Source organism: Chionomys nivalis, chromosome 1 (genome assembly GCF_950005125.1).
Source record: "Chionomys nivalis chromosome 1, mChiNiv1.1, whole genome shotgun sequence".
Lineage (NCBI taxonomy): Eukaryota > Metazoa > Chordata > Mammalia > Rodentia > Cricetidae > Chionomys > Chionomys nivalis.
Genome location: NC_080086.1, coordinates 8,654,080 through 8,678,974, shown reverse-complemented (window position 1 = coordinate 8,678,974; position 24,895 = coordinate 8,654,080). Strand labels below are relative to the sequence as shown.

At 37.3% G+C, this 24,895-nt stretch overlaps 1 protein-coding gene across 2 annotated transcripts in view; it reads right to left on the bottom strand.

Moving 5' to 3' along the window:
• Window positions 1-6,069: 6,069 nt before the first annotated feature.
• The window catches only part of LOC130874527 (solute carrier organic anion transporter family member 1A5-like), a 60,981-nt gene continuing 42,155 nt past the window's right edge, over window positions 6,070-24,895 (bottom strand). The window contains exons 9-14 of one of the 2 annotated variants that reach the window (XM_057769914.1): window positions 20,970-21,175; window positions 19,218-19,373; window positions 13,468-13,640; window positions 10,352-10,416; window positions 9,186-9,303; window positions 6,070-6,289 (exon numbers count right to left, since the gene is read on the bottom strand). In XM_057769914.1, coding sequence (XP_057625897.1) covers window positions 6,070-6,289; window positions 9,186-9,303; window positions 10,352-10,416; window positions 13,468-13,640; window positions 19,218-19,373; window positions 20,970-21,175 — 938 coding nt within the window. Of the gene's footprint in view, window positions 6,290-9,185; window positions 9,304-10,351; window positions 10,417-13,467; window positions 13,641-19,217; window positions 19,384-20,969; window positions 21,176-24,895 lie in introns of both variants that reach the window. The other variant, XM_057769908.1, reaches the window with a different exon arrangement.

Sequence of the window (24,895 nt, the reverse complement as noted above, 5' to 3'; positions counted from 1 at the left end):
TAGCCTGTGTCTTTTTATAGGTGAATTGAGTTCATTGATATTAAGCCATATTAATGACCAGTGGTTGTTAATTCCAGATATTTTTCAGTATTAGTGTTAGTATGTCTCTATTCTTTGGATTATGATGGTGAGGGGGTTATTAGATGCCTGTGTTTTTGTGGGTGTGGTTAACTTTCTTGGGTTGGGACTTTTTTATAGTACTTTCTGTAAGGCTGGGTTTGTGGATACTTATTGTTTAAACCTGTTTTATTCATGAAATACATTATTTTCTCCATCAATGGTGAATGAAAGCTATGCTGGCTATAGTAGTCTGGGCTCTCATCCATGATCTTTTAGTGTCTTCAACACATCTGTCTAGGACTTTCTGGCTTTCATGGTTTCCACTGTGAAGTCGGGTGTATTTCTGATAGGTTTACCTCTCTATATTACTTGACCTTTTTCCTTTGTAGCCCTTAGTATTCTTTCTTTGTGAAGTATAATTTGTGTTTTTGTTATTATATGGTGAAGAATTTTTTTTGTTCCAGTTTATTTGGTGTTCTGTAAGCTTCTTGTACCTTCATAGGGATATCCATTTTTAGGTTGGGAAAGTTTTTTTCTATGATTTTGTTGAATATATTTTTTGTGCCTTTGAGCTAAAGTTCTTCTCCTTCTTCTACCCCTATTATTCTTAGATTTGGTCTTTTCATTGTGTCCCAGATTTCCTGAATGTTTTATGTTAAGAATTTGTTGACCAATGAGTCTAGTAACCTCAGCACCTGAGATTCTTTTTTCAATATCTTGTATTCTGTTGGTTATACTTGTCTTGTATACTTGTAGTTCCTGTTCATTTACGTAGATTTTCCATATCCAGAATTCCGTGGTTTGTGTTTTCTTTATTACCTCTATTTTTAGTCTTCAAGCCTTGAACTCTTTTCTTTAACAGTTTGATTGTTTTTTTCTTTGTCTTCTTGTGTTTCTTTGAGTGATTTATTAATTTCTTCCAATTTTTTGTTTCTCTCCTCCATTTGTTTAAGGGATTTTTTTCATTTCCTCTTTAAAGGTCTACATCATTTCATAAAGTTACATTTAAGCCATTTTCTTCTGATTCTTCTGGATTAGGATGTTTAAGTCTTTCTGTTGTGTGACCACTTAGTTCTGGTGTTACCATGTTCTTTTTAGGTTGTTGGAAGAATTCTTACATGGGTGCCTACCCATTTCTTCCTTCAACTGAGGCCTGCAGTGTCTTTGCATCTTGGTCCAATCTTTGCAGTGGTTATCTGAGTCTTGGTCTGCTCTGTACTCTCAATGTCTAGTCTCTTGGCCTTTTCTCCTGTTTTGCTCTCTTGGTGTTCTCTATTAATCTCCTCAGTGTTGTAGCAAGTTCTTGGTCTGCTCATTATTGTAGAAAGTTCTCAGCTTTTAGGCAAGGTGTGGCTAGTAGCTTGTGGTGTCCAGTGGATGGGTTTGGGTTTCAGGGAAGCCTAGTCATGGAAAATGCCCTGCTGGTTGGCTAGAAAAGCTGAGAGAGTTCGGGGAGTGGCCTGGTTTTTTGTTTCACTTGGGAAGACCTAGAGAGTGGGGTGTCCCAATGTGTGGCTCTTCACTCACCTCTTAAATCTCCTCAATATTGGATCAAGCTGTTTTTCAGAGTTCCACTGAGGTTGCAGGAGGAAAGGCGGGTTTGTTGGCAGTGTGTGGCTAGTGCGCTGGATGGGTTTGTGTTTTGAGCCAGCCTAGCAGCATGAAACTCCATGCTAGTTGGCCAGAAAAGCCAAGGGAGCTGGGGGAGGGACCTTGGGAGGACCTAGAGAGTGGAGCTTTCTACTGTGTGGGTGCTCACTCACTTCTTAAATCCCCTCAGTTGTGGAACCAGCTGTGTTTCTGCATTCCACCAAGGTTTCAGCAGGATAGGAAAGCTAAGGCCTTTTTACAATATTCAGATTGATGTACTGTATCAGTCTCTTTCAATCCATGTCTCTCAGCAACTCTTTTGCTACCTCTTCCCAATGCTGCCATCAGGTAGTTTATCGGTCAGCCCATACATTTGTTTTGAACTCTGGTTCTGGTGACTAGACTCCTTTCCTGGCTGTTATGTAGGATGGTGTTCTGTAAGTTTTTTTCCCTCAAATAAATAACCTTTTTAATAATAAGTCCAAACTGGTGTGTGATTGTTTCTCAAATTATCTGGCACCCACCATTTGGTTTTAGAACCACCCCATCATCCCCTGCCCACTCCCAATCCCCCAGCTCAGCTGCCTGCCACCAGCTCCCGTGTTACCTGCTGCCAGCTCGGCTTGACATGTGCCCTCCCTCAGCCATGGCCTGTGAGTGGAATCAGCAGTTAAAAACTCCATGCTTCCCGGGATCCATAGCCCTGGACAGTCTGAGAGGGTTTTAAGCTCAGCACTGGGGCAGTGTGTGTCAGAGCACAAGCCATTGCCACATCCAGTGGAAGCACTGTTTGAATTCCCCACCACAGTGTTTGCCTTAGCACGGTGACCCTTTGTCCCAGGCAAGCAGCATAGGTATGCTGGGCTGGCAGTCAGCCATTCTTGCAAGGACTGTGTTATGACCCCAAGCATTGGGTTGGAACAGGGCAGGCACCAGGGGTGAGCCATGCTGTTTATCAGCTGCTGGAAGCTCCCTGGATTTTTGTTCTTTGTGCCTGGACTCTGGGTTTTCTTCCTCTGTGTACATCTAACTTCTCAAGTACCAAAGAATCTATCCTGACACCGTTCCATTGATTCTGGTTGTGACTCAGAAACAGTGCCATCTGCTGGTTAACAGTTAAAATAGCAGGTTTCATTTTTAATGGGACTCTAGCTGCGGTTTTTGCTGAAATCACATGAGGCCTCTATGACCTTAGAGATACCTCAATTTACTTGTTATTTGGTTTCAGTTTCTTCTCCATATTATTTTATTATGGAAGTATATGACATTAATGGTTAGGATTAATACCATGATTAGCAAAATTGACTCCATATCTAAGGGTACTAGGAACTTATCTGAAAGGATCCAGGCTGTTGAATTTGACTTTCAGAAGTTATCACAAGGTTTTGAAAAAGGAACAGACAGAATATACCTCCAGGATGGCAACCTACATGATATCCAGGGGCAGTTCAAAGAGGAGATGTTATCTCTGAAAAGAAAAATTAAGACCTTGGAATCACAGGTGCAGAATGAGGACCAGAAAATTAATACCATGGGGAAATCATTAGAAATCTTTGCAGGTCAGGAGATTCAGGCCTTATGTGAGACAATGATTAAGAGATTTGAAATGATTGAGGAAATTATTGGAGCTGATGAACCAGGTGAGAAAACACAAGGGCAGGATACAATGTCACCACCAGCTGTAAGAACTGGTATACCCAGGGTTTTAGTGACATACCCTGTAATTTATTCTGACAAAGCATCCACTTCTAAAGGCTCAAAGGGAGTCAAAGAAGGTAGATGGATGCTAATAGCACTGAATGATCTGAAGGAAATTAAGCATGCCATCATTACTTATGACTTGCACTCAACATTTGTTTAGGAAATGATAAGAACTTGGGCTTCTAATGTCAGGGCTACGCCCCATGATTTCTCACAGTTAGCATCTGCGGTGTTGGAAGATGGACCTTCCTTGATGTTTGGAGTTTATTTCAGAGAAGAATCCAAACATATGGAGCAGCGAGGAAGAACAAAATGTGTGTGGAGGTTTCACAGGATCAAATTCTTGGCATGGGAGCATATGCTGATCCACAGGTCCAAGCTCTTTATGATGAAGAAGTATTGCTGAATTTATACCAGATGATACAGAATTGACTTCATTGTTTATCCAGGTTCAAGATATAACCAGAAATAGACTTTTTCCTATGTACTTACGGATCTACCTGGTCCTCTAGCAAAAGGGAATGCAGAAATTGATCAATTTTTGATTGGAAGCATGTTACAGGCCTCAAAATTTCATAAAAAACATCACATCAATAGCAAAGGTTTAAAGAAAGAGTTTTCCATTACATGGCAACAACCTAAGGAGATTATAAAGAGGTGTCCTATTTGCTCTTTGTATAACCAAACACCACTACCTGCAGGGAATAACCTGAAGGGTACTCAAAGGAATGGAATCTGGAAGATGGATGTGTTCCACTTTGCAGAATTTGGAAAATTAAAATATGTACATCATGCCATTGACACTTATTCAGGCTTTCAGTAGGCATCCGCTGAAAGACTAGACTCCTTTCCTGGTTGTGTAGGATGGCTTTCTCTAAGTTTTTTTTTTCCCTCAAATAAATAACCATTTTAAAAATAAGTCCAAACTGGTATGGGATTGTTTCACACATTACCTTCCTTCATCCTCCTTATCTTTAGGGATTTATGTGACTTTTATATTAATGATTTTCATTACCAAGGGAAGAAATATGATGAGCAGAAACAAACAGTTCACTTCTGAAATGACAGTTGTTGTTGTTCCTTAAAGTCTTTTCATTCTTTACCAAACACAAAATAAGACAATTTCTGTATTAATTACTTTTTGCTGCTATAATCAAATACCACAAAACAACCGATAGAAGAAAGAGAATGTTTTTTCTTATGATTCTAGAGGGATGAAAGCCCGTCAAATCAAAGAGGCATGACAGGGAACAACAGGCATGATGAGTGGAGCAGGAAGCTGATATCTCCCTTGCTCACCCAAAGCACAAAGCAGAGATTTAACTAAAAGTAGGCAATGCTTTTAACTGTCAACATTCAGCTCAATGATGCACTTCCTCCAGTAAGGATGGACCCCTAATTATTCACAAGAGTTATCAACTGGAATGCAGATATCTAATTGTCTGAGCCTAGGACAGACATTTCTCACTCAAACTACCACAACATAATTTTGTTTTTGATGTGTGCTTTTAATATTATTAATTTCAGTTTCATACAATAAGTCACTCTTTAAACATTTATATTTTTTTCATCTTTTTATTAATTTATTTATTTACAGATGGGGCATGTACACCACAGTACAGGAGTAGATGACATAGGACAACTTGCAAGACGGTGATCTCTCCTCCCACCATGTGGATCACTGGGGTCAAACCCATCTTGTCAGGTTTGGTGGCAAACTTTCCACTGAGCCATCAAACTGATCTCTATTTAAACATTTTACTCTAAGACTATTTTGAAAACCAGTAGATATCAGTGTGTCTAAGGACACATGAGTAAAATGAATTCTGGGTCAAAGAGGACACCTGAATATGAGATACTAGTCTTCTGAGAACATCTGATACTGCATCCAGTCTTTATTGATTTTATTTTCAGTCATTTGCTCTACTTTGTCATTGAACCTAGAGCCTCACATGTACTAGACAATCACGGTACCACTGACACACAACTTCTTCTCTATGAAGGCCTATGGAAGTACAGGCTTCCTCAAATTCTTCCTTTTAAGAGTGAGTTTTATGACCAGCTTTGAATTCCTAAGGAAAGAAAGGTTCAAAGATCTTTTCTTCATGATTTTTAAAAACATGATTAAAACTTTCATTGCTCTAAGTAATCAAATGTGTGACATGAGTAATAAAACAATGTCAACAGATGACATTTAATAAGATGTCTAACTTTAGAAGCATTATACCTAGAATAAAAAAGAGAATTAAGCACTCCTAACTAGTCAAAGAAGTATGGCAATATCTTGCATATAGGAAGGATAAATTTAAACAAATGATTTCAATGTAACACAACCAAGATGAAAATGTTTCACTCTAAATAAATGTAACATCAAAGCATAAATCCATGAAATTGAATAATGTTTCATCTTGAAAAAGTCTTAAAGCTTTTTGCAGATATGTAGGAAAGGTGCACTTTCTCTGATTGAGTTAAAAGAGAAAATGCTGTTTAACAATGAAGGCAGCTCTAAAGTTCATTGTGGTGGGGTCACCATAGTCTTTCCTGGGAAAACCTTAAGTGCCACTCTAACGCTTCTGAAATATCAGTAAATATTTTTATCATGTTTAAAAATAACTTTTGGGGTCAAGAATAAGAAAAGAGCTCCCATAGTACTTCCCATAATTCAAAAGAACCAAATGCACACTGTCCATGCGCTTGTGTAGGTCAATAGAAATCTCATTACAGCCTTGTTTTCAGTTCTCTTTCATTCTCAAACTCAGGACTTCTGTGAACATCCATGCACTCGCTTTCCTTCTCTGTGAGCTTCATCTCTGCAAATTCAGTCCTTGAAGAGTCAGTTTTGTCAGGGAGTTGGAACTTCCTCAAAAATATCAGAATGCAGATTGCTGGGAGGAAGCTTGATCCTCTTAGTGCTGCTGGGAACCCAAAGAAAATGTTCCTATAGAAAAAAACTTAACATGATCAGTGAAATCTAATTTTGTATACTGAAACAAATCATTTATTCTTCAAATAAAAACATCAGGTGATTATTTTGTCCATGTACTTTATATAAGTTACTTTGCTAAGTTATTAATACTTTTTTGTTAAAATATCAAGTGAAATCCAGCATAAAATTTGAATGTATTTCTCAAGTTTGGTGATGCCTAATTTCCTTTGTCAACTTGACTGGATTTAGGATCACTATAGAAAGACATCTCTTGATGTGCTATGCTAATGTTTTTATAAATGTTTAGCTGAGGATGAAGTCCCTTATACCATGAATTGGGTTTGTAGCTCTCAATACTTCCTGGCAGAGCAAGTAACATGACCAGTCTCCTAGCCAAATCCTGTCTGCAATTACGTCACACTAAGTCACTATGCTTCCCCTGCCATTATTGCCTGTTTTTTTAAATATTGAGAGAATAATATCTCTGTCAGTTTAAGGGAGATCTTTTGTCTTGTTTGCTCAGAGTTTGATCACACATGAATAAAACATGATAAAGTCACTTTTCAAGATTTCTCTCCTACTAAGAATTTGTATGTGTGTTATACCATGCAAATTTTTGTATATCTAAAATAAATCCTATTGGTCACTTTATATATTAATAGCTTTAAATTATTAAATTCTATTCATAATTTTGCATATATAAAGATCAACTTACTTTTTATTGTTTTACTATGTGTATGTGTTGGGTCTCTCTCTGTGCTTTTGTCCAGGAATCCTGGATGCCTTGCAGTTAGAGTAACAGCAAGTTTTGAGCTGCTAATGTGGGTTATGGGAATTGAACTCATGTTCTCTGTAAAAGCAATATGTGTTCTTGAACCCTGAGCTATATGTTTAGCCACAAATTCTTTTCATTTGCTGAACTTGTCTAGTTTAAGCATGAAGACTATGGATGCTCCTAAAATGAATTAAGTAATTTTCCTTGTCATCATTTCTGAGAATATCTTTTATACTATCATAAACATCTTTCTTTATAAATTTGATAAAATATGACTTAAGATTTCTGGACTTCATGTGTATGGAAAATAGGTATTTTTACATGTATAGTTCTAAATAACTATGAAAGCATTCCCTCATGTTCTCAACATATTTTTAGGAAAATGTGGTGTGATGGATAGTGTTGTCAACTTAACACAATCTAGAATCTCCTGAGAAGGAGGTTTCAGTGAAAGCCTGTATGGATTTTGTTGACCTGTGAATAGAGTCATTGGACAGGATCATTCCTTAGACAGGATACCCGGGACCACGAAAGGATAGAGAAATTAATCTTACCTACTTCTACAGTGTTAAAACATAAAAATAGTATATATGTGTAGATGCACAAGAGTTCAGATATAACAATTCAGAAATATTTTTCTAAAGGGATAATAGATTAAAAAGTATCAGTTTATGTTTCTTTCATTTTTATAAAAGACCCTAATAAAAATCAAGTTAAAGAAAGAAGGGGTCAATTTAGTTCACAAATCTAGGTTGCACGCCAGTATTATGGGATATCAAGGGATGTGAAACTTTAATCCACAGAGATAAACTGACAGAAGTAATTGAGATCATCCACACTGTTAACTATGGGTATACAAGCCTGGGAATGGCATGTCAGCTGATCATAGCAGACATTTTTGAGGACAGGCCAGCACTTTTCTCTCCCAGGATTTTTCAGTATATTTCTCACCCAGAAACAAATGAATGGATATTATCTACAGCTTTTCTTTTCTTTTCTTTTTCTTTCTTTTTTTTTTTTTTTTTTTTTTGCTAATTTTTGGAGCAAGAAGGAGCCCAGTGCAGTCTGTAGCAAGCAAAGCTTCTCTGTGGGCTTTCTTAGAAATGCTGCCCTTTAAGATCAGCAAGGTAACAAACTAAATCTGGTTTAGGATGAGTGCAGAATGACCTCTGGAGGTGAAGCAGTGAACCCACAACTATTTCACTCTACTGTTAGTGGCAGGTGCCTTCATAGCACTGAGAGTGATGAGAACCATACAGGTACTGCTTTTGGTTGAAGCCACAGCATAAAAGAGCTCAACTAAATGCACCTGGATCTCTCAGAGGCCAGGCTCCCTGGTCTGCTGGATCTTGATGGTAATAGTTTCAGTTATTTCTATGTGTGGCAACGTCCTCCCACTTTGTGACACTCAGAGCTGGTTTGAACCATACTCTTCTACTGAGCCACATTTTGTTCATGAGACAGCCAACCACTAAGTGCAGTAGAGCATCAGAGATGAGACCATCAGAAAAATTCAGGTAGCAGGTAGGTTCCTTCTTAAGACAGCCCCTGGCTAACGCAACTGATATGTTCTATTAAACTGCAAAGGAAGCACACAGATTTGGGGTTCTTAGTATATCAGGGTGCAAGCATGAGAGGGTTGTGAACATTTTAGATGCTAGAATGTCAGGTCCATGTTGCTTGAATGTGCTAGGACTGTTAACCTGATGCTTGCAGAAGGGAAGAGGTCTCCTCTTTGTCCATAGGTATGGGGTGGTAGGACCTGAGAGCTTTGTTCCCACCTACTGTGCCATTGTCTGTGGTCTCTGGATCTTGCTCTCCTGTTTATCACTGTTGTTGTGCCATGCTGGCTCAGCTCAGGATACAGTTCTCCCCCTACTGCTTCAGAGTATCCACATAGACACCCTGCTCCCTTGTGAAAGTATTTTGAACGGTTAGGTTAAGAAGCCCACTCACATTTATATGTATCAACTACTTTGAAAACAATTGGAATATTTTAAAATACATAAATAAGGAAGTTATACCATTCATGCGCATTCTAAAAGTGAAATAAGTAACATCTTACCACTCAAATGTTACATATGAATAGGAATTTTTTTGTACTAAAATCATATGTCACAAAATTATTATTACCTGAAGTTATTTATATCATACATCCTGCAAGCTCCTGGCTTCCCACATTTCTGAGTTCCCCAGTGTAAACAGGTTCTGTCTATCAAGGCACCAAAGTATATAGGTGCTGGAATGCCGACTGAAATAAAATGAGAAAGAAAAACAGCCCATTGAAAAGAAGAAAGCAAAGAGAAATATGTTATTTGTAAGTATTTCTGCTTCTCTATTTAAAAAAATATAAAAATAATGAATAAAAGTCTCTATGCTTACTTTAAGGAATTATCAGCTAAGTAAAATTTCTAGATCAAAACAAATTAAAATTATGTATAAAATGCAAAAGAAGTATGCACTGAATTCATAATTATGAACCTCATTTATTTTGTGAAATGTCTTGTTTAGTTTTCTGTACATATAAAAAAACAAAATTGTTTCCTTCTCATATTATTATTGAATCTATTAAAAGATGAAAAATGTAATTAAGGTCAGATAAGTTCTTTAAAGACAAGGGGAAACATTTTTCATCTCTGAAGTTACTTCATTCCCAGACTAATTAACAGCAGCCATTTCTAACCACAGGGGCTTCAAAATGAAATTCAGAGTAACATGGGCAGAGCACACCTATGTTAAAGATGCCATGAGGTCATTGGAGCTTCCTGGATATGGACAGCTGGAATAGTACAGATCCAGAGACAAATTACATTTTCTCTCTTTTTTTTAATCATCTATTGTTCCATCCCTGTGTCTGACCATATGTCCATGCATCTATCACATGAAGCCTTTGTGGATGTATTGAGTTAACAGGATGCTATCCTCCACTCATCCAAACAGTAAGGATGCTGTCAAACAGCATCTGAGGCTGCAGCAGAGAATTCCATTCTATGCTGTCACCAACTTATTGGATATCCCCGTAGATATGTTTGAGAAGCTCCTTATTCATGATTTCTGCTATTCTCCAACTATAAATATCACTAACAGTTGTCAGTTGAAACTTGATACTTGGATGCTCTAAATCTCTGTTGCCTTCATTGTGATGCTTGTTTAATTTCAAATTAAAGCCTTTTATTCACTTTAGGGTGAGTATTGTGTTTTGACTTAAAAATATAGTTGCCATCTTTTTCTTCAGAAAAATTTAATTGGTTTACTAAGCATTTGATATTGATTTGATATGTTGGGAAAATCGTTCATACCAAATACTCTCAAGAAAAATGCATGTAATCCAACTCCAAGTGACTTCTCTTCAGACTTGATACTCCTGAAAAACAGTACTCACATAAATAAAAGTACATCATGCAAACAAATATCTGTCCTAGCATCCTCCCTAAGACAATCTTAGTTCATGAACCTAATGGTTAAGCTTTTAAGCATGAAGAGAAGACAATGCCGCTCTATCTCTGTTAAAGATACACAAAGGGAGGAGAGTAATAACTTCTGATAGCTCTCCTGTGACATCCACACATCTGATTCAGGATGAAACCCTTTAATAGTTGGACACTGACTGCTAACCTAGATAACCTAGGTTACCATGGTGTCTAGCATACAGTACCCTTATACCCCCCCCCCCAAAAAATGGACAAAAACCTTTGAAACCACAAACAAAATAAATCTTTTTTCTCTTAAGTTGTTTGGCAGCATTTTGTCCTGATGATAAAAAATCTAACACATATTATATAAGATTTCAAGTTATAGTAAAAGCGATCCACATAAACAGAGAAAGACTGCATCATGTAGGCTATGACATTAAGATCAGGTTTTTGTTATATGGAGGTAAACACATTAGATATTTGTCTTTCCTGTACCACCCACAAAATTAGATAAGATGGTTTTGAGAATTACATACAAAGAGGAGGCTTATAAAACAGTCGGGATAAAATATGAAAAATATTCTTATAAATTAGGAACACAGAAGTCTTTTCAAAATGTGATCTTTCCCTATCAAATACACCCCTGTGTAAGAAATGCAGCTATTTTGATTTCATTTGGGAAGTGATTCCATGGAAGAATTCAAAAAAACCTTAACAGAAAAGTAACAATAGTATGAAAACATTAGTACTGTGCCATCTATTATTTACATTGCAAAATAGAACAAAGAAGTATGAAAATTTTTATTTGAATAGACCTTAACCCCATTACATCAAGAAGCCACCACATTAAGGTGTACAAGATAGCTCAGTGGGTACAGTTGCTTGCCATCAAGATTGTAAAACTGACTATGATAATGGGAATTGACATAGTGACAAGAGAACCAACTCCTTCAAGGTGTCCTCTCATTTCAACATGCATGCTATAGCATGCAAACACATACATGCACAAATACATACATACACACACATGCAGAGAGAGAGAGAGACTAAATATTTTTAAAAATCACACATCATCAATGGGCCATCGTTTTTACATCCAGATGAAGAGTCAACTTCAGAAATTAGGGTGATTGAAAAAGTGAGTGGGACGTGGAAGTGGGAACAAGGAATTGTTTAGGGGATCCAACAGGATAGTTCAGCTACTCATATTTCTTTTACCTAGGACCATCCTCCTCTATGAGAAGTACTCATCCTTATCAACTGAGCATGCTGCTTTAGAACAGAGGCACCTGGAGTACCGAGGATGAAAGGAGACACTGTGTAGACATATCAGTTGAATCAGCCTGAAACATGATGGGGTGACAGATGCCACAGCCAAATTTCACTCACTAGCAAAAATAAGTCTACAGAATCAGTAGTATTTGGTGTGTTTATCCATCTGTGAATCTATGAACTAAAACAAGGCATATACCACATCTCCACTTGTGTGAAAATAAAAATATCACATCTCACCATGGAAAATGAATATATAAGAACATATCTAGCCTATTTCAGAGAGTGCTGTGGTGGGTAGAAGTAGAGGGAAAGAAGGGCCAAGGTCAAGGAATGGAAAGATAGAGAAGAGGGGCAAGGGACAAAATCAGGGAAGAGGGGAAGAGAGAAGACAAGAGGAGAGAAATGGAAAGGAGAGGAGAGGACAGGAGAGGACAAGAGAGGACAGGAGAGAAGAGGAGAGGAGATGATAAGAAAGGAGAGGAGAGGAGAGGATAAGAAAGGAGAGGAGAGGAATGAAGTGAGGGAAAAGTAATGGGAAAGGGATTTTGAAAAGGAAGAAGAGAAGGGGAGGGTATGAAAAGGGAATGTGGACAAGCAAACAGAAAAGCACAGTTGCCCATAAGGGAGAACTAAAAACATTTATCCAATCTTTTTGGATAAAATATTTTGAATGACACACTGTAATTAACAACTTCTCTTCTGAATTCCATTGAGACGAGAATAGGGTTGAACAGTCTCCCCATTGTTGGTGTCTGTTAAGTTTGTGAGACTAGAAAGAACATGAGGAAGAAGAAAGTAACTTGAAACTTGGCTCTGCAATTTCCTCACATTATACTAGAGATTAGAGTATCTACTATTGTATTCTTATTACAGAGTATCCACTACTACATTCATGTGCCTCTTGGTCAGATAATATTATTGAATTTATGCTTTTTGATAAAGAAAGATTGAGCTCAGGATGTCAAGGGATGCCGGTCACTTTTACACATAGAGTTTCACATTTTGCCAGTCACTTAGCTGAGCATAGAAAATGGCTGTAGGCAAATACTATATCCCTCCAAAGCAAGATGTCCTTTAATTTAGGCTTAAGACATAAAGGGAGAAAATAAAACGAACCAGAAGAAAAATTCCAGCAAACTTTACATTACTCTTAAATATAGCAATGTTATTTTTGTATTAAGAGTCTTGATAAAGGTATCTCAGAACATTGAGGTTCTGGGAACCATTACTCCAAGGGTCTTTCTTGGGAAAAGGAATTTTAATAAGTGACCAAAAAAATCTAAATGGCATTGGTAGGGTATTCTTTGTGTAAAGGTGCTTGCCACAAGGCTAGACGACCTGAGTTCAACAACCAGAACCCAGAGACATATGTAAAGAAATAAAAATATAAAAGCCCAATTCAGTGACATGCATCTGTAAACCCAGTATTCCTATAGTGAAACAGGAGAAAACAGAATTATTTAGAACTTGATGGCAAGGTAGGCTGGAGTACTCAGGCAGCATGGCAGCAGAAATAAAAAAAAAAACCCTGCCTCAGAAGCAAGATAAATGGAGATAACTGATCCCCAACATTGTCATTTGATCTTCCCCTGCTCTCAGTGGCACTCAGGAGCCAGCCAACTAGCCAGTCACACACAGACATACACACAAACACAATCATACACTCATGTATGCACACACTGCTATGAGGAAGAGAGACAAAGATAAATGAACAAGTTACTTATTACCTCAATAGAACCATATACCCAGGTATTGATGATAGTGAGTGGGCAAAAATGCCAAATACTGCCCTGATGAAAAAGTACTGCAGCTTTATAGTACAATCAGGGCCTTTTTTACACAGCCCAAGAACTGCAGATGAGTTTCCTGAAGACTGAATACAGCTGCAATTTTGAAACACCTGTTAAAACAATCAAAATGAAACAAACAAATAAAAACAATGTCCTATTTGCAGAAGAAAACTATTAGATATAAATCTTCAGTATTTGCTACATAGATAATTCGAGAAAAATGGAAAGTGTTGAGGACAAAGGTACGACTCAGAGGAAGAGCACCGATCTAACATGAATGTGTTGGAACACAAGCACCACTAAAAAAAATACTAAATAATTAAAATGGAGGGTTTTTCTCCCCTTATTTCCATCTCTGCTTTTTACATCTGAGAATTTTATCTTAAAATATAAAGGGGGAAGTTTTTTAAAAAGTATTGAATTTTTTTCTAAATGCATGAAGTACATTTGCAAAAATTCAATTATCCCAAATGCAAAGAAATATTTTGTATCTATTTGCTTGTTTCTTTGTTTTGTATGTATGTATGAATGTATATATATATGCATGTATGTGTATGTTTATGGGTGAACATGAATATGCCATGAAATCCATATAGAAATCAAGGATAAGTTATGGGAATTATTTCTTTTCTTCTTTCATATGGGGCCCCAGGATGTAGCTCTAGTGGTACTGTTTGAAGACAAATGTCTTTATCCACTGAGGCGACTTTCTAACCTGCACATAGTTTTTTTAAAAAGTAAACAAATACTGTTTTATTTTGTTTTATACTAAGTACAAAAACAAAATGTGTTTCAGAATGGTGATAGAACACTAGCAAGTTACATGCCTACTAATAAAGCCCCCAAGAAAACAATTTTATTTTAAAAATAAAGTTGATTCTTTTTTGAATTATGTTTCTGTGTATGAAAAAGAATCAAAATTTATATTTTGCTTTGACTACCAACCAACTCTGTAGGAATTATAGCATGTAAAAGACAAGGAAAAATGCTTAACTCTTCATCAACTGAGCTATAATGATGTGGGCTGGGGAGATGGCCTAGCCTGGATAGTCCTTACAGGCATGAGGACCTGAGATCAGATCCCCAGCACACATGTGAAACATGCATGTGTAGGAAAAGTGCTCGCAACACTGGTGCTCTAAAGGACAAAACAGGTGACTCCCTGGGGCTCCCTTGCCAGGCAGCCTAACAGAATCAGCAAATTCCAGTCCAAGTTAATGGGGCCTGAGAGTCCACAGCAGAGGTTGTCTGCTGACCTCCATATGCACATGCACTTGCACACACACACACACACACACACACACACACATGGTGAGGAGGGTCCTTCTGTCTATCTGTAGCTTTTATTGGTTAATGAATAATGAAACTGCCTTGGCCTGTTGATAGGGAAGAATTTACATAGGTAGGTGGGGAAAACTGTACTGGATGCTGGGAGAAGGAAGGAGAGAGAACGAAGGCATGAAGCTGCTGCGAGAAACAGATGTGCTGAAACGTTGCTGGTAGGCCATGGCTTCATGACAATATACAGATTAATAGAAATGGGTTAAATTAATATGAGAGTTAGGCAAGAAGAACCTAGAGCTAATGGGCCAAGCAGTGTTTTAATTAATATAGTTTCTATGTGGTTATTTTGGTTCTGAGTGGCCAGGAAAAACAAGCAGCCTCACTTCTCCAACAGACTGGCACCAACGTGGGTAACTTCATCCATGCAAAACCTGAGAAAGCATAAAAAGGAATCATAGACACAAAAAAACAGAGGTAAGCGTGGTTTGGTTGCAGCATTTTCTTGGGTGGGCTCTGTTTGATAGACGCAAGCAGAGGCATGGCTCCTTTGGAGAGGATTTGCTGATTCAGTACTAGCAAAAGAGGAAAGGCCAAGCCGATTTGAAATGCAGGCTTTCTGAGACCTGCAGCCAGCATGACCTCTGGCTCTTTCAGAAGACCAAGTATTTGGATGTGGTTTGTGAGAAACATGATACAGCATGCTTAATAGCCATGTGGACAGGCTATGTGCCTGGAAGTGGGGCTGTGTGTGTGGCTGGTGGAAGCAGCAAGCAGTGCCCATGGTGAAATAGGCACAGCAAGCAAGAAGTACCCTATGAAGCCTAGTAATGTCACAGCTTATATTAAGTGTTTAGCAATTTTAGAAGCACTTCTGGTCAGAAAATAATTATAAATATGCAATAAAGCCAAAGGCAGATAAGTCACAGTGTTGTATAAATGTATGTAGGCTTGGAAGAGAGAAGAAAAAGAGTATAAAGGCTCATAAAACAAAGTTAATGTTTTAAAAAGTGTAAAGTCTTTAAAGAGGCAGAGTACAGATAGTCATAGATTAAAAGAAGTAAAAAAAAAATAAGCCATGTAAAGATGAAAAATTCACAGAGAGTCTGGATTATGTATATTATTGTGTTTTCTTTGAATTTTTGGCTATGAAATACTTAAGTACAGAGAGATATTTTATTGTATGGCCTGCTAAGTTAAACCAACATAAAGGTATCTTGATTTCAAAATCAAGAATATGTTGTTTTGGAAAAGAGGTTCTTTTCCTGTTGTCACAGAAGATGAGAACCTGTGGAACTCTTCCAGATCAATATGTCTTGAAAGAGCATGAGCATCTGAAAGGCTGTTGTGAATACCCTCAAAAAATTACTTCCCAGGAAGGATAGGGGGGATGAGGAACTTCTGAGTTCCCTGTCCCGGGCTGCTGCCGAGCGTCAGAAACTCACCCCAATGATGGCTCTCCTGGTGCCGAGATCAGCTCTCCATGCTGGTTGGGTAGTTTGTAAACAAAGCGCCTACCTTGCTTGGTGCAGGCAGGCCGGTGAAACAAAGGGACTCCTGCCCGCCCACTTGCCCTGAGGATTTGCCCCCAGCGCCCAGACAGGCTGAGCTGGGTGGTGTTATGTGCCCGAAGAGGGAAGGGGGCAGAAGGGAGGAGGGTTCTGGATGCAAGCTGGGTGGGATAGGAAGAGAGAGGCAGTATGCTGGGCGTAGAGTCCCTGCAGGGAGCCCAGGAAGGATGGGGGGAGATGGGGAACTTCTGAGTTCCCTGTTCTGGGCTGCTGCCGCGGGTCAGAAACTCACCCCAATGATGGCTCTCCTGGTGCCGAGATCCAAGGTCTCAGCACCGGACTGAGCTCCCAAGGTCCCAATGAGGTACAGAAGGAGGGAGAACTTGAGCAAGGAAGTCAGGACCATGAGGGGTGCACCCACCCACTGAGACAGTCGGGCTGATCTATTGGGAGCTCGCCAAGGCCAACTGGACTGTGACTGAAAAATCATAGGATAAAACCAGACTCTCTGAACATAGTGGACAATGAGAGCTGATGAGAGGCCAAGGACAATGGCACGGGGTTTTGATCCTACTTCAGGTTCTGGCTTTGTGGGAGCCTAGACAGTTTGGATGTTCACCTTCCTAGACCTGGATGGAGGGGGGAGGACCTTGGACTTTCCACAGGGCAGGGAACCCTGACTGCTCTTCCGACTGGAGAGGGAGGAGAAGAGGAGTGGGGGGAGGGGGAGAGGGGCAGGAGGAGGGGGAGGGAAGTGGGAGGAGGGGAGGAGGTGGAAAATTTTTTTCAATAAAAACAAGAAATGACTTCCCCCAACTGCTGACTGAGATGAACCTAGCACACAGGATACACTATGAAAGACCTGAATAAGAGTACCCAGAAACAGCTATAAGCAGTATGGAGACAACTATGCCTATATTTCCAAATATTGTTTCTAATTGTTTGTTTACATTTAAAACAGAATATGATATAGAGATGAATAATTTGCATTGGTATGGGTCTTGGTTTATTGGTACAAGTTTAATGTCAATTTTGTTAGATGTATATTTATTTCTGATCTTGATTAAGGTATTATATTTGTGTAACTCCTTTAAAAACGTAGTGTAAAATTAAGAAATATAATTTAATAGATACTCATCTATAACAGTCAAACTTGTAGTCATGTAAGTTAGATTTTCTAGATGGAAAGAGGTATATTTCAGTTACCTAGGTATTCTTCAAATCTTTCAGAGACCTTCAGAGTGTGGCATTTAAAATGTTTAAGAACTTAAGACTTTTTGTGACAGTGCAACACATCTGTTCCTGGCAACACCAGCTCCTTCAATAGGATGATGGATATCAAAGAGGCTTTTTATGGAGTTGACTAGCCTTTTGGCCAAGAAACTGCTTCTGCCTGGAATGATGAACTGGCTATGCAAGACCCACAGAGAAACGGCTGCTGAACTTGCCTAAAGGTGACATGGTCCTTTGGTGTTCCTGCTACATTAAAAAAGTCTGCTAGACTTTCTGTAGTATACAGAAAAAAGTTACTGACAAACTGTCATTAAGGTGGAAGAATATTTGAAATTTTCTGCTTTATGGAAAAGTCTGCTGGATACTATGGCCCAGTAGGCTGGAGATGGATGCCCCAACGATACAAAAGAACTTTGGGTGACTGCCCAGGTTGCAAGATGTCTCTGTCAATTCTTGAGTTTTACAAGTTGCTTGCAATGCGCTTCCTGTTCACTTAGGTAATATTATATCTTTCTGGAGTCTTTGATGGGGTTAAAGAATAGATATAGTTTTCCTTAGTCATGATAAAAAAAAATAGATATAAATATTTTAACTGTAATTCTTGCTTTATAACTTTTTTGTTATATGTAATTTTACTATGTTAAAGTCTTCTTTCTTGTTCAGAAATGGTTTAGGATGTCCTTCTGTTTATGTGTTGTTTTTATTGGTAAATGAATAAAGAAACTGCCTTGGCCTGTGGATAAGGATGAACTTAATGTTGGTGGAGGAAAACTAGACTCAGTGCTGGGAGAAGGAAAATGAAGAGAGAGACACGATGATGCCACCACCAGATATAGACGTGCAAAAATTTTGCTGGTAGGCCACAACCTCATAACAATATACAGATTAATAAAAATGGGTTAAATTAATATAAGAGTTAGCCAATAAGAAGCTAGATCTAATGGGCCAAGCAGTGTTTTAGTTAATATAGTTTCTATGTGGTTATTTTAGTTCTGGATGGCCAGGATGAACAAATAACCTCACTCCTCCAACACACACACACAACTGGAATAAATAAATACATAAATAAATTAAGTTTGTCATATGAAAAGATAAGATTTCTGCCTGTCTCAACTGCACAACTTGTTTGAGTTTGACTCAACTTCATGAGTCTTTATCAGAAAAAAAGTCAGACTTTGTCTAAAGCATTTTATAGTTTTAGTTTTAATGTTTACATGTGTGCTTCTGTGTCTGTGTGTATCAAAGCAGGTGCATGTGATGCCTGAGAAAGGTCAGATTGAGTGTCAGATTGCCTGGAGATGGACTTGCGAGCTGATCTTGTTGGTGCTGGGGATCAAACAATTTCACTGAAAGAACAGCAACTGCTCTTACTGCTAAGCTAGCTCTACCTCTCATTCTGAGTATTTTAACTCTAATAATTTGAAAAATGGTCTCAATCGCTTTTAAATTACAAAATAATTCCCAGACTTTGTCAGGGCTTGACATAACATCTGGAACTGTAAGATCAAATACACATATATAAAGTAAAGTCAGTTCACAAAAATATTCATATCTATATTAAGCATGAACTAATTTTTCCTTTTATAAGATGTAGGCTTAGATCATAGCTCATATTAATGCAGTGAACAAAACATCAGCCTACAACACTGAAAAGATTTTTACCATGTTAATTCCCGTTCCAACAGATTTCTCACAGCCTGCAAGGCAGGCTGACATGTATGCTATTCCATTGTCTCCACACACTGGATCCCATGTGTTGGTTAAACAGTTACACCTTGTATTGCAGTTAGCAAGAATCTTATTCTCCACATATAATGGCTGCTGAATTCTGAAATGATTTAAAATAATGTTACAGATAGTGAAGAACCACCAAGATGCTTATTTTCTTCTCGTCATCTCAGCCTGTGTGTGTGCAAACATAGAAAATGAAACAGGATGATTCAGTAAATTTTCAAAAAATGTTCTCAATAATACCAAAGTAGAATTATACATATAACTCCATCTCCAGTCATGATGACTTCACACTGGGTTTGAGTGACAGGTTTTGAATTTGACCTTGAGAATCCCATGTTTCCCTCTTTCAAACCGATTACTAAATTTGGGACATGTGCTTTCTATTGCAGAAGAACATGTCTGATTACTCAAACCACTGTTTGGAGGGATTAAACGAAGCACCAATTTTATAAATGGAAATTGCTGATTTTCCTCAAACTAGACCTTTTTCATTTTTTCCCATTGTGCAAATTAATAAGAGGTTAGACTCCTCATTTTTAGCTCTAATTGTACAGCATTTTCTTACATGGTATATAATTAATGTTTATTTTAAAGTAATTGAAAAAACAGCCATGTAGATGACTTGTGTGCCAATGACATAGTTAAGAGATCATAAATTGATATTTAGGTGTTTTCTTTTTTTGTTCTTGATGAGGAGATGAATTGTGTTTCTTTGTCTCCACCCCATTTCTCTCTCTCTCTCTCCCTCTCTCTCTTGGGTTTGTGTGTGTGTGTATGTGTGTGTGTGTATAAGCACATATACAACACCATGAGTGTAAACAGCAGAAGATAAACTTCCATCTTGTTAGATATAGAGTCACCTGTTGTTCACTGATGCATATGCCAAACTAGCAGGCCTATGGACTTTCAGGCTTTCCTGACCATGCCTCTCAGCTCACAGTAGGAATGCTGTGATTACAGATGACATGTCAAGCTGTACATGCATTCTGGGAATCTGAACTCAGGTCCTTTTGCCTGTTCGGTAAATATTACAAATGAGTTGTCTCTCCAGAACCTTGAAAGGAATACTCATGTATATGATTATTTCATTTTAACTGATTGAATGATATATAACTCTGCCCTAAACTAAGCTTTACATTTCCTATGTTAATACAGAATATGACCAGGTAATCATTAAAATACAAAGTGTAAAAATACAAAGTATATGAGATATAATCATACTGGTGACATAAATAAATATGCACATATATTGACTTAGCATGTATTAGACTCAACTATGATAAATTTGTGCCCATTGTAGAAATCTATGAAGGTTTCTTGGCCTGTACAGTTGAGTTTTAAAGCTATCTGTTGTTATATAGTCAACTTTTAAAGTAATCTGGAGCATAAAATACATGGATAATTAGGTTACAAACATCTAGGTTATTTTCTTCATTGTACTTTAAAGCAGACTAGGATATCATTATGACAACTACTCATATGTACATAGAATTATAAATTTACTCATTGATAGTCCCTAGGCCTCTTTAGTAGGCTCAGTTGTATATGATTTATGGATGAAAGAAAAATACAGAATAACTATGTATGATTGTCTTAATAAAATGACCTGATCATATACAGTGCTTGAAGAAAAATGGATTAACATTAGTGAAAATATTATGATCTTACTTATGAAATAACATACCGTTCATGCTCATAAGATGTAGTTAAGCCCGCAACTGGGAAATTATCACAGGTCCACATAAAGTTTAATAAAAATAGAAGCCACTCAGTCAGCGATAAGCAGAAAGCTACATATGCAGCTTTCTTGACAGTAAACTTAAACTTTTTCATAACAAAACCACCAATTAAATATCCAAAAAATGCTGGAGGTATGTTATAAATACCTATAAATGAAAATAGAATAGTATTTATAAAACACAGCAGAAAAATAAATGTTATCAATTTTAAAAAACATCTTAGTTAGGAAATTACTTAATTCTAATATACAGTAATCCTAACCCCTACTCTTTCACATATTTCAAATGCCCCATAATGTCACTTTAAAAAGACAATTGGCATTTGTCTAATTATTTAAAACAAGTTATAAACACATTGTAACCCTCACACACACAGGCACATACAAACATTTAGGTATTTTAGGTACTTCTTTCCACTCTGTAATTTTGAAGGTCACCACTGAACCCATGCTTATCACATATAGAACATTCTGTGCACTGCTTATGTTGCCCAGAAATCTTTCTTCCTGACTCTAATTCCACTGTTTTTAAAAAATCAAAGAAAAATAAGAGAAGGAAGGGAAAATCCTGACTAGGTTGCATTCATGTAACATCATACTCAGATGAATTTATGCTTCCTTTTCAACTCCATACTATTGCATTTAATTTTATACACCTGAGGGTAGGCATTGGGATTTGAACTTTTAGAGAACTCTAGATAATGTGGATGCTGCCAGCCTATGATTGAAAATTTTCAGAACTAAACGTACTGTGAATAATCCACTGTGAATATGTATTACTCTCATTGGTCTAATAAAAAAGTCAACTGGCCAAAAGCTGAACAGGATAGAAATAGGCAGAAAAGCCAAACTGAGAATGAGGGGAAGAAGAAGGGTGGACTCAGGAGAGTAGCCTGCAGATTCTGAGGGAGCAAGAGATGAATGTGCCAAGCTAATAAAGGTACCCTCATGTGTCAAAGCATAAATAAAGAATATAGTTTAATTTAAAAGGGAGTAATAAACCTGAACTATTGACTGAGCATTTACAATTAATATAAGTCTCACTGAGTTTATTTAAGAGCACAAAAATATACTCCAGAGCAACTTATTGGTAACTGCCTTTTCTCCGGTATATTCTGCTTCCTGGCAGTAAGCAGAGGTCAACTACTTTAGGAGACAGCGTCCTGGCATGGCAAAAAATCGGTAGCTCTCTTGAAAGGAGCTGCTACTAAACTCTTAAGTGGTGTACATAAATGGTGGATGAGAGCTACTTGGTGGCTATGTAAACCCAGAAACTTCCCAGAGTTATGGTGGTAGCATAGCTTTCAGAGCTAGTGATAAACAGACCTCAGCCAGGAGACTCAGGTCCCAGGGAATCAAGCAGCTGGAGTCAGGCACAAGAGCTGCCCATGAAAATCCACTTAGCAGTTTAAGGTTTGACTTATGTTGACAGAAAAAGATATAGATACACAATAAAAAGAGAATCAGATTGAAAAATAATGTCTAAATGTGCTATGGTGTTTATAAACACATACAAGCTTGAGAAAGAAAATAAACTGAGAAAGAATAGTTTAAAATAATGAAGTCTTTAAAGATAGAAGTACAATAATGAGAAATAATAAGCCATGCAGATATGGGGAATACATAGGGAGTCTGCATAAGGAATGTTGTTGTATTGATTTTGAATTTTTTTTGAATGCTCATGAGCAAAAGACAGTTGCCAGGGGACATGGAATTGTGAACAGGACTGCAAATTTTAACTTTAGGGCTATCTTAAATTTAAAAATGAAATAAAAATATACTTGTCAAATAAAAACCAAACATGTTTTGGAGAAGAGTATTTGCTTTTGTTCCCATGGGAAATGAGAATCTGTGCATTCTTTCAGGAATAATATTTATCGGGTTTGATCATGGGAGACCTCATGAATCTTGCAGATGATATCTATAAGTTTACTGTTTATCTTCCTAACACTTGGTCATTATCTCAAATTTTCTCGGGCACTCTAAAGATGCCTTCACCAACAGACAACAAAAAGCAGTTTGGGGAACATAATGCCTATATTGCTAAGAGATATGGAGGAGGCTTTTTGTTATTTGATGGCCTATGGATGTTTGTTATCAATTAGGGAAATATCGTATAGTGATGTAAATTTAAAGTTAATATTGTATCATGGCATATATGTTTCTACTGTTGTTTAAGTTGTTATACCTTTCCAGTTCATTAAAAAATAAAAGCTAAAGTTCTAGTTTTTGAAAATTATTATAAAATATTTAGGGTAATCAACAAATATAAGTTAGTAGTTAGTCACTTACAACAATCATACTTGTAGATATATTAGGTATGTTTTCAAGATCATGTAGAGATATATTTTAGATAGATCAATGATTTTCAAGCACTTCAAAGAGCTACAGAATATGACATATTAAATGTTTTGATAACATAAGATTTTTCATGACATTGAGACACATCTTCTCCTGGTAGCACCAATTTACTTCAGAGAAGATAATAGGCATCAATTCAACTCTGTAGGTATTTGCTATCTTTTGGCAAGATTAGTCATTTTGGCAAGAAACTACTTTTGCCTTGAACCTTGATTGTATGCTCTATACACTGGACATGCCAGACCCACAGGAAAAGATTGCTGAAATTGACCAAAACAAGGCAGGACAGTCTTTTAAGATTCCTTCTTTATAGAAATGTGTGCCAGACATTCTGCAGAAAAGATAGGAAAATGATTGTTGAACTTTTCCAATACAAGGCATGATAGTCCTTTGAGATTTCTCCTTCATGAAAGAATCTGTCAGACATTCTGCAGTACAAAGGAAAACAACTGATGAATTTTGCTAATACAAGACAGGAAGGTCCTTCAAATTTTCTTCATCACAGAAAAGTCTGCCAGGTACTCTAAGCTGGTAGACTGAAGATGGATGTCCCAATATTACAGAGAAATTTGACTGACTGTCCAGGCAGCAAGATGTCCTATCATTAAGTAACATTTTATCCTTCTAAGGTCTTTGATGGAGTTGTAGATTAGATAGTCATAATTATAACTTTCCTCAGTTACAATAAATAAATTAAGTATAAAATTTTATAATCACCAAGATAAGATAGATGATAGAACATTTTATCTAATTTTGCCAAATACAAATTGACTAGGTATTGTACCTGTAATTCTTAATAACTGTTTTTGTTGTTTATAATCTTACTATGTTAAAGTTAAAGCCTTCCATTTTAATTAGACAAAAGTGGGGAGTACAGTGGAATAATTCTTTTGTACACTGTAAATATGTATTACTTTCATTGATTTAATAAAGAAGTTGATTTAATAATAGCGAACAGGATAGAGATAGGTGGGAAAGTGAAACTAAGAATGAGGAAAAGAAATGAGGAGTCAGAGGAGTCACCAGCAGAAGCTGAGGGAGCAGGAGACTAATGTGCTATGCTAATAAAGATGCCACCATGTGGCAGAATGTAATAAGGACTACGTGTTAATTTAAAATGCTTGAGCTGGTTAGCAATAAACCTGAGCTACTGACTGAGGAATTGTGATTAATATAAACCTTGGTGTGTTTATTTGGGAGTTTCTAAAAGGACTAAAACTTCCATCTATATAAATGAAACCAGGAAAAATTTGAAGTTTTGTAGAATTCCTAGGTTTAGTGTACTACCAACAAAAGCAGATGAGACTGCACAGACTCCACACAACACCAGAGGACAAAGCAACTGAATTAGGAGCAATGTGAAAGGCACGGCTTGAAGCTAAGAAGTGAAATCTTGGAATAAGATGAATCCCAGGGAGTTAAATCTGTGTTCCTCTTTGAATTAATATGTTCCCTATCTGAACATTGACTAATATGAGCATCCCTAAGGATTTTCATAATGATGATA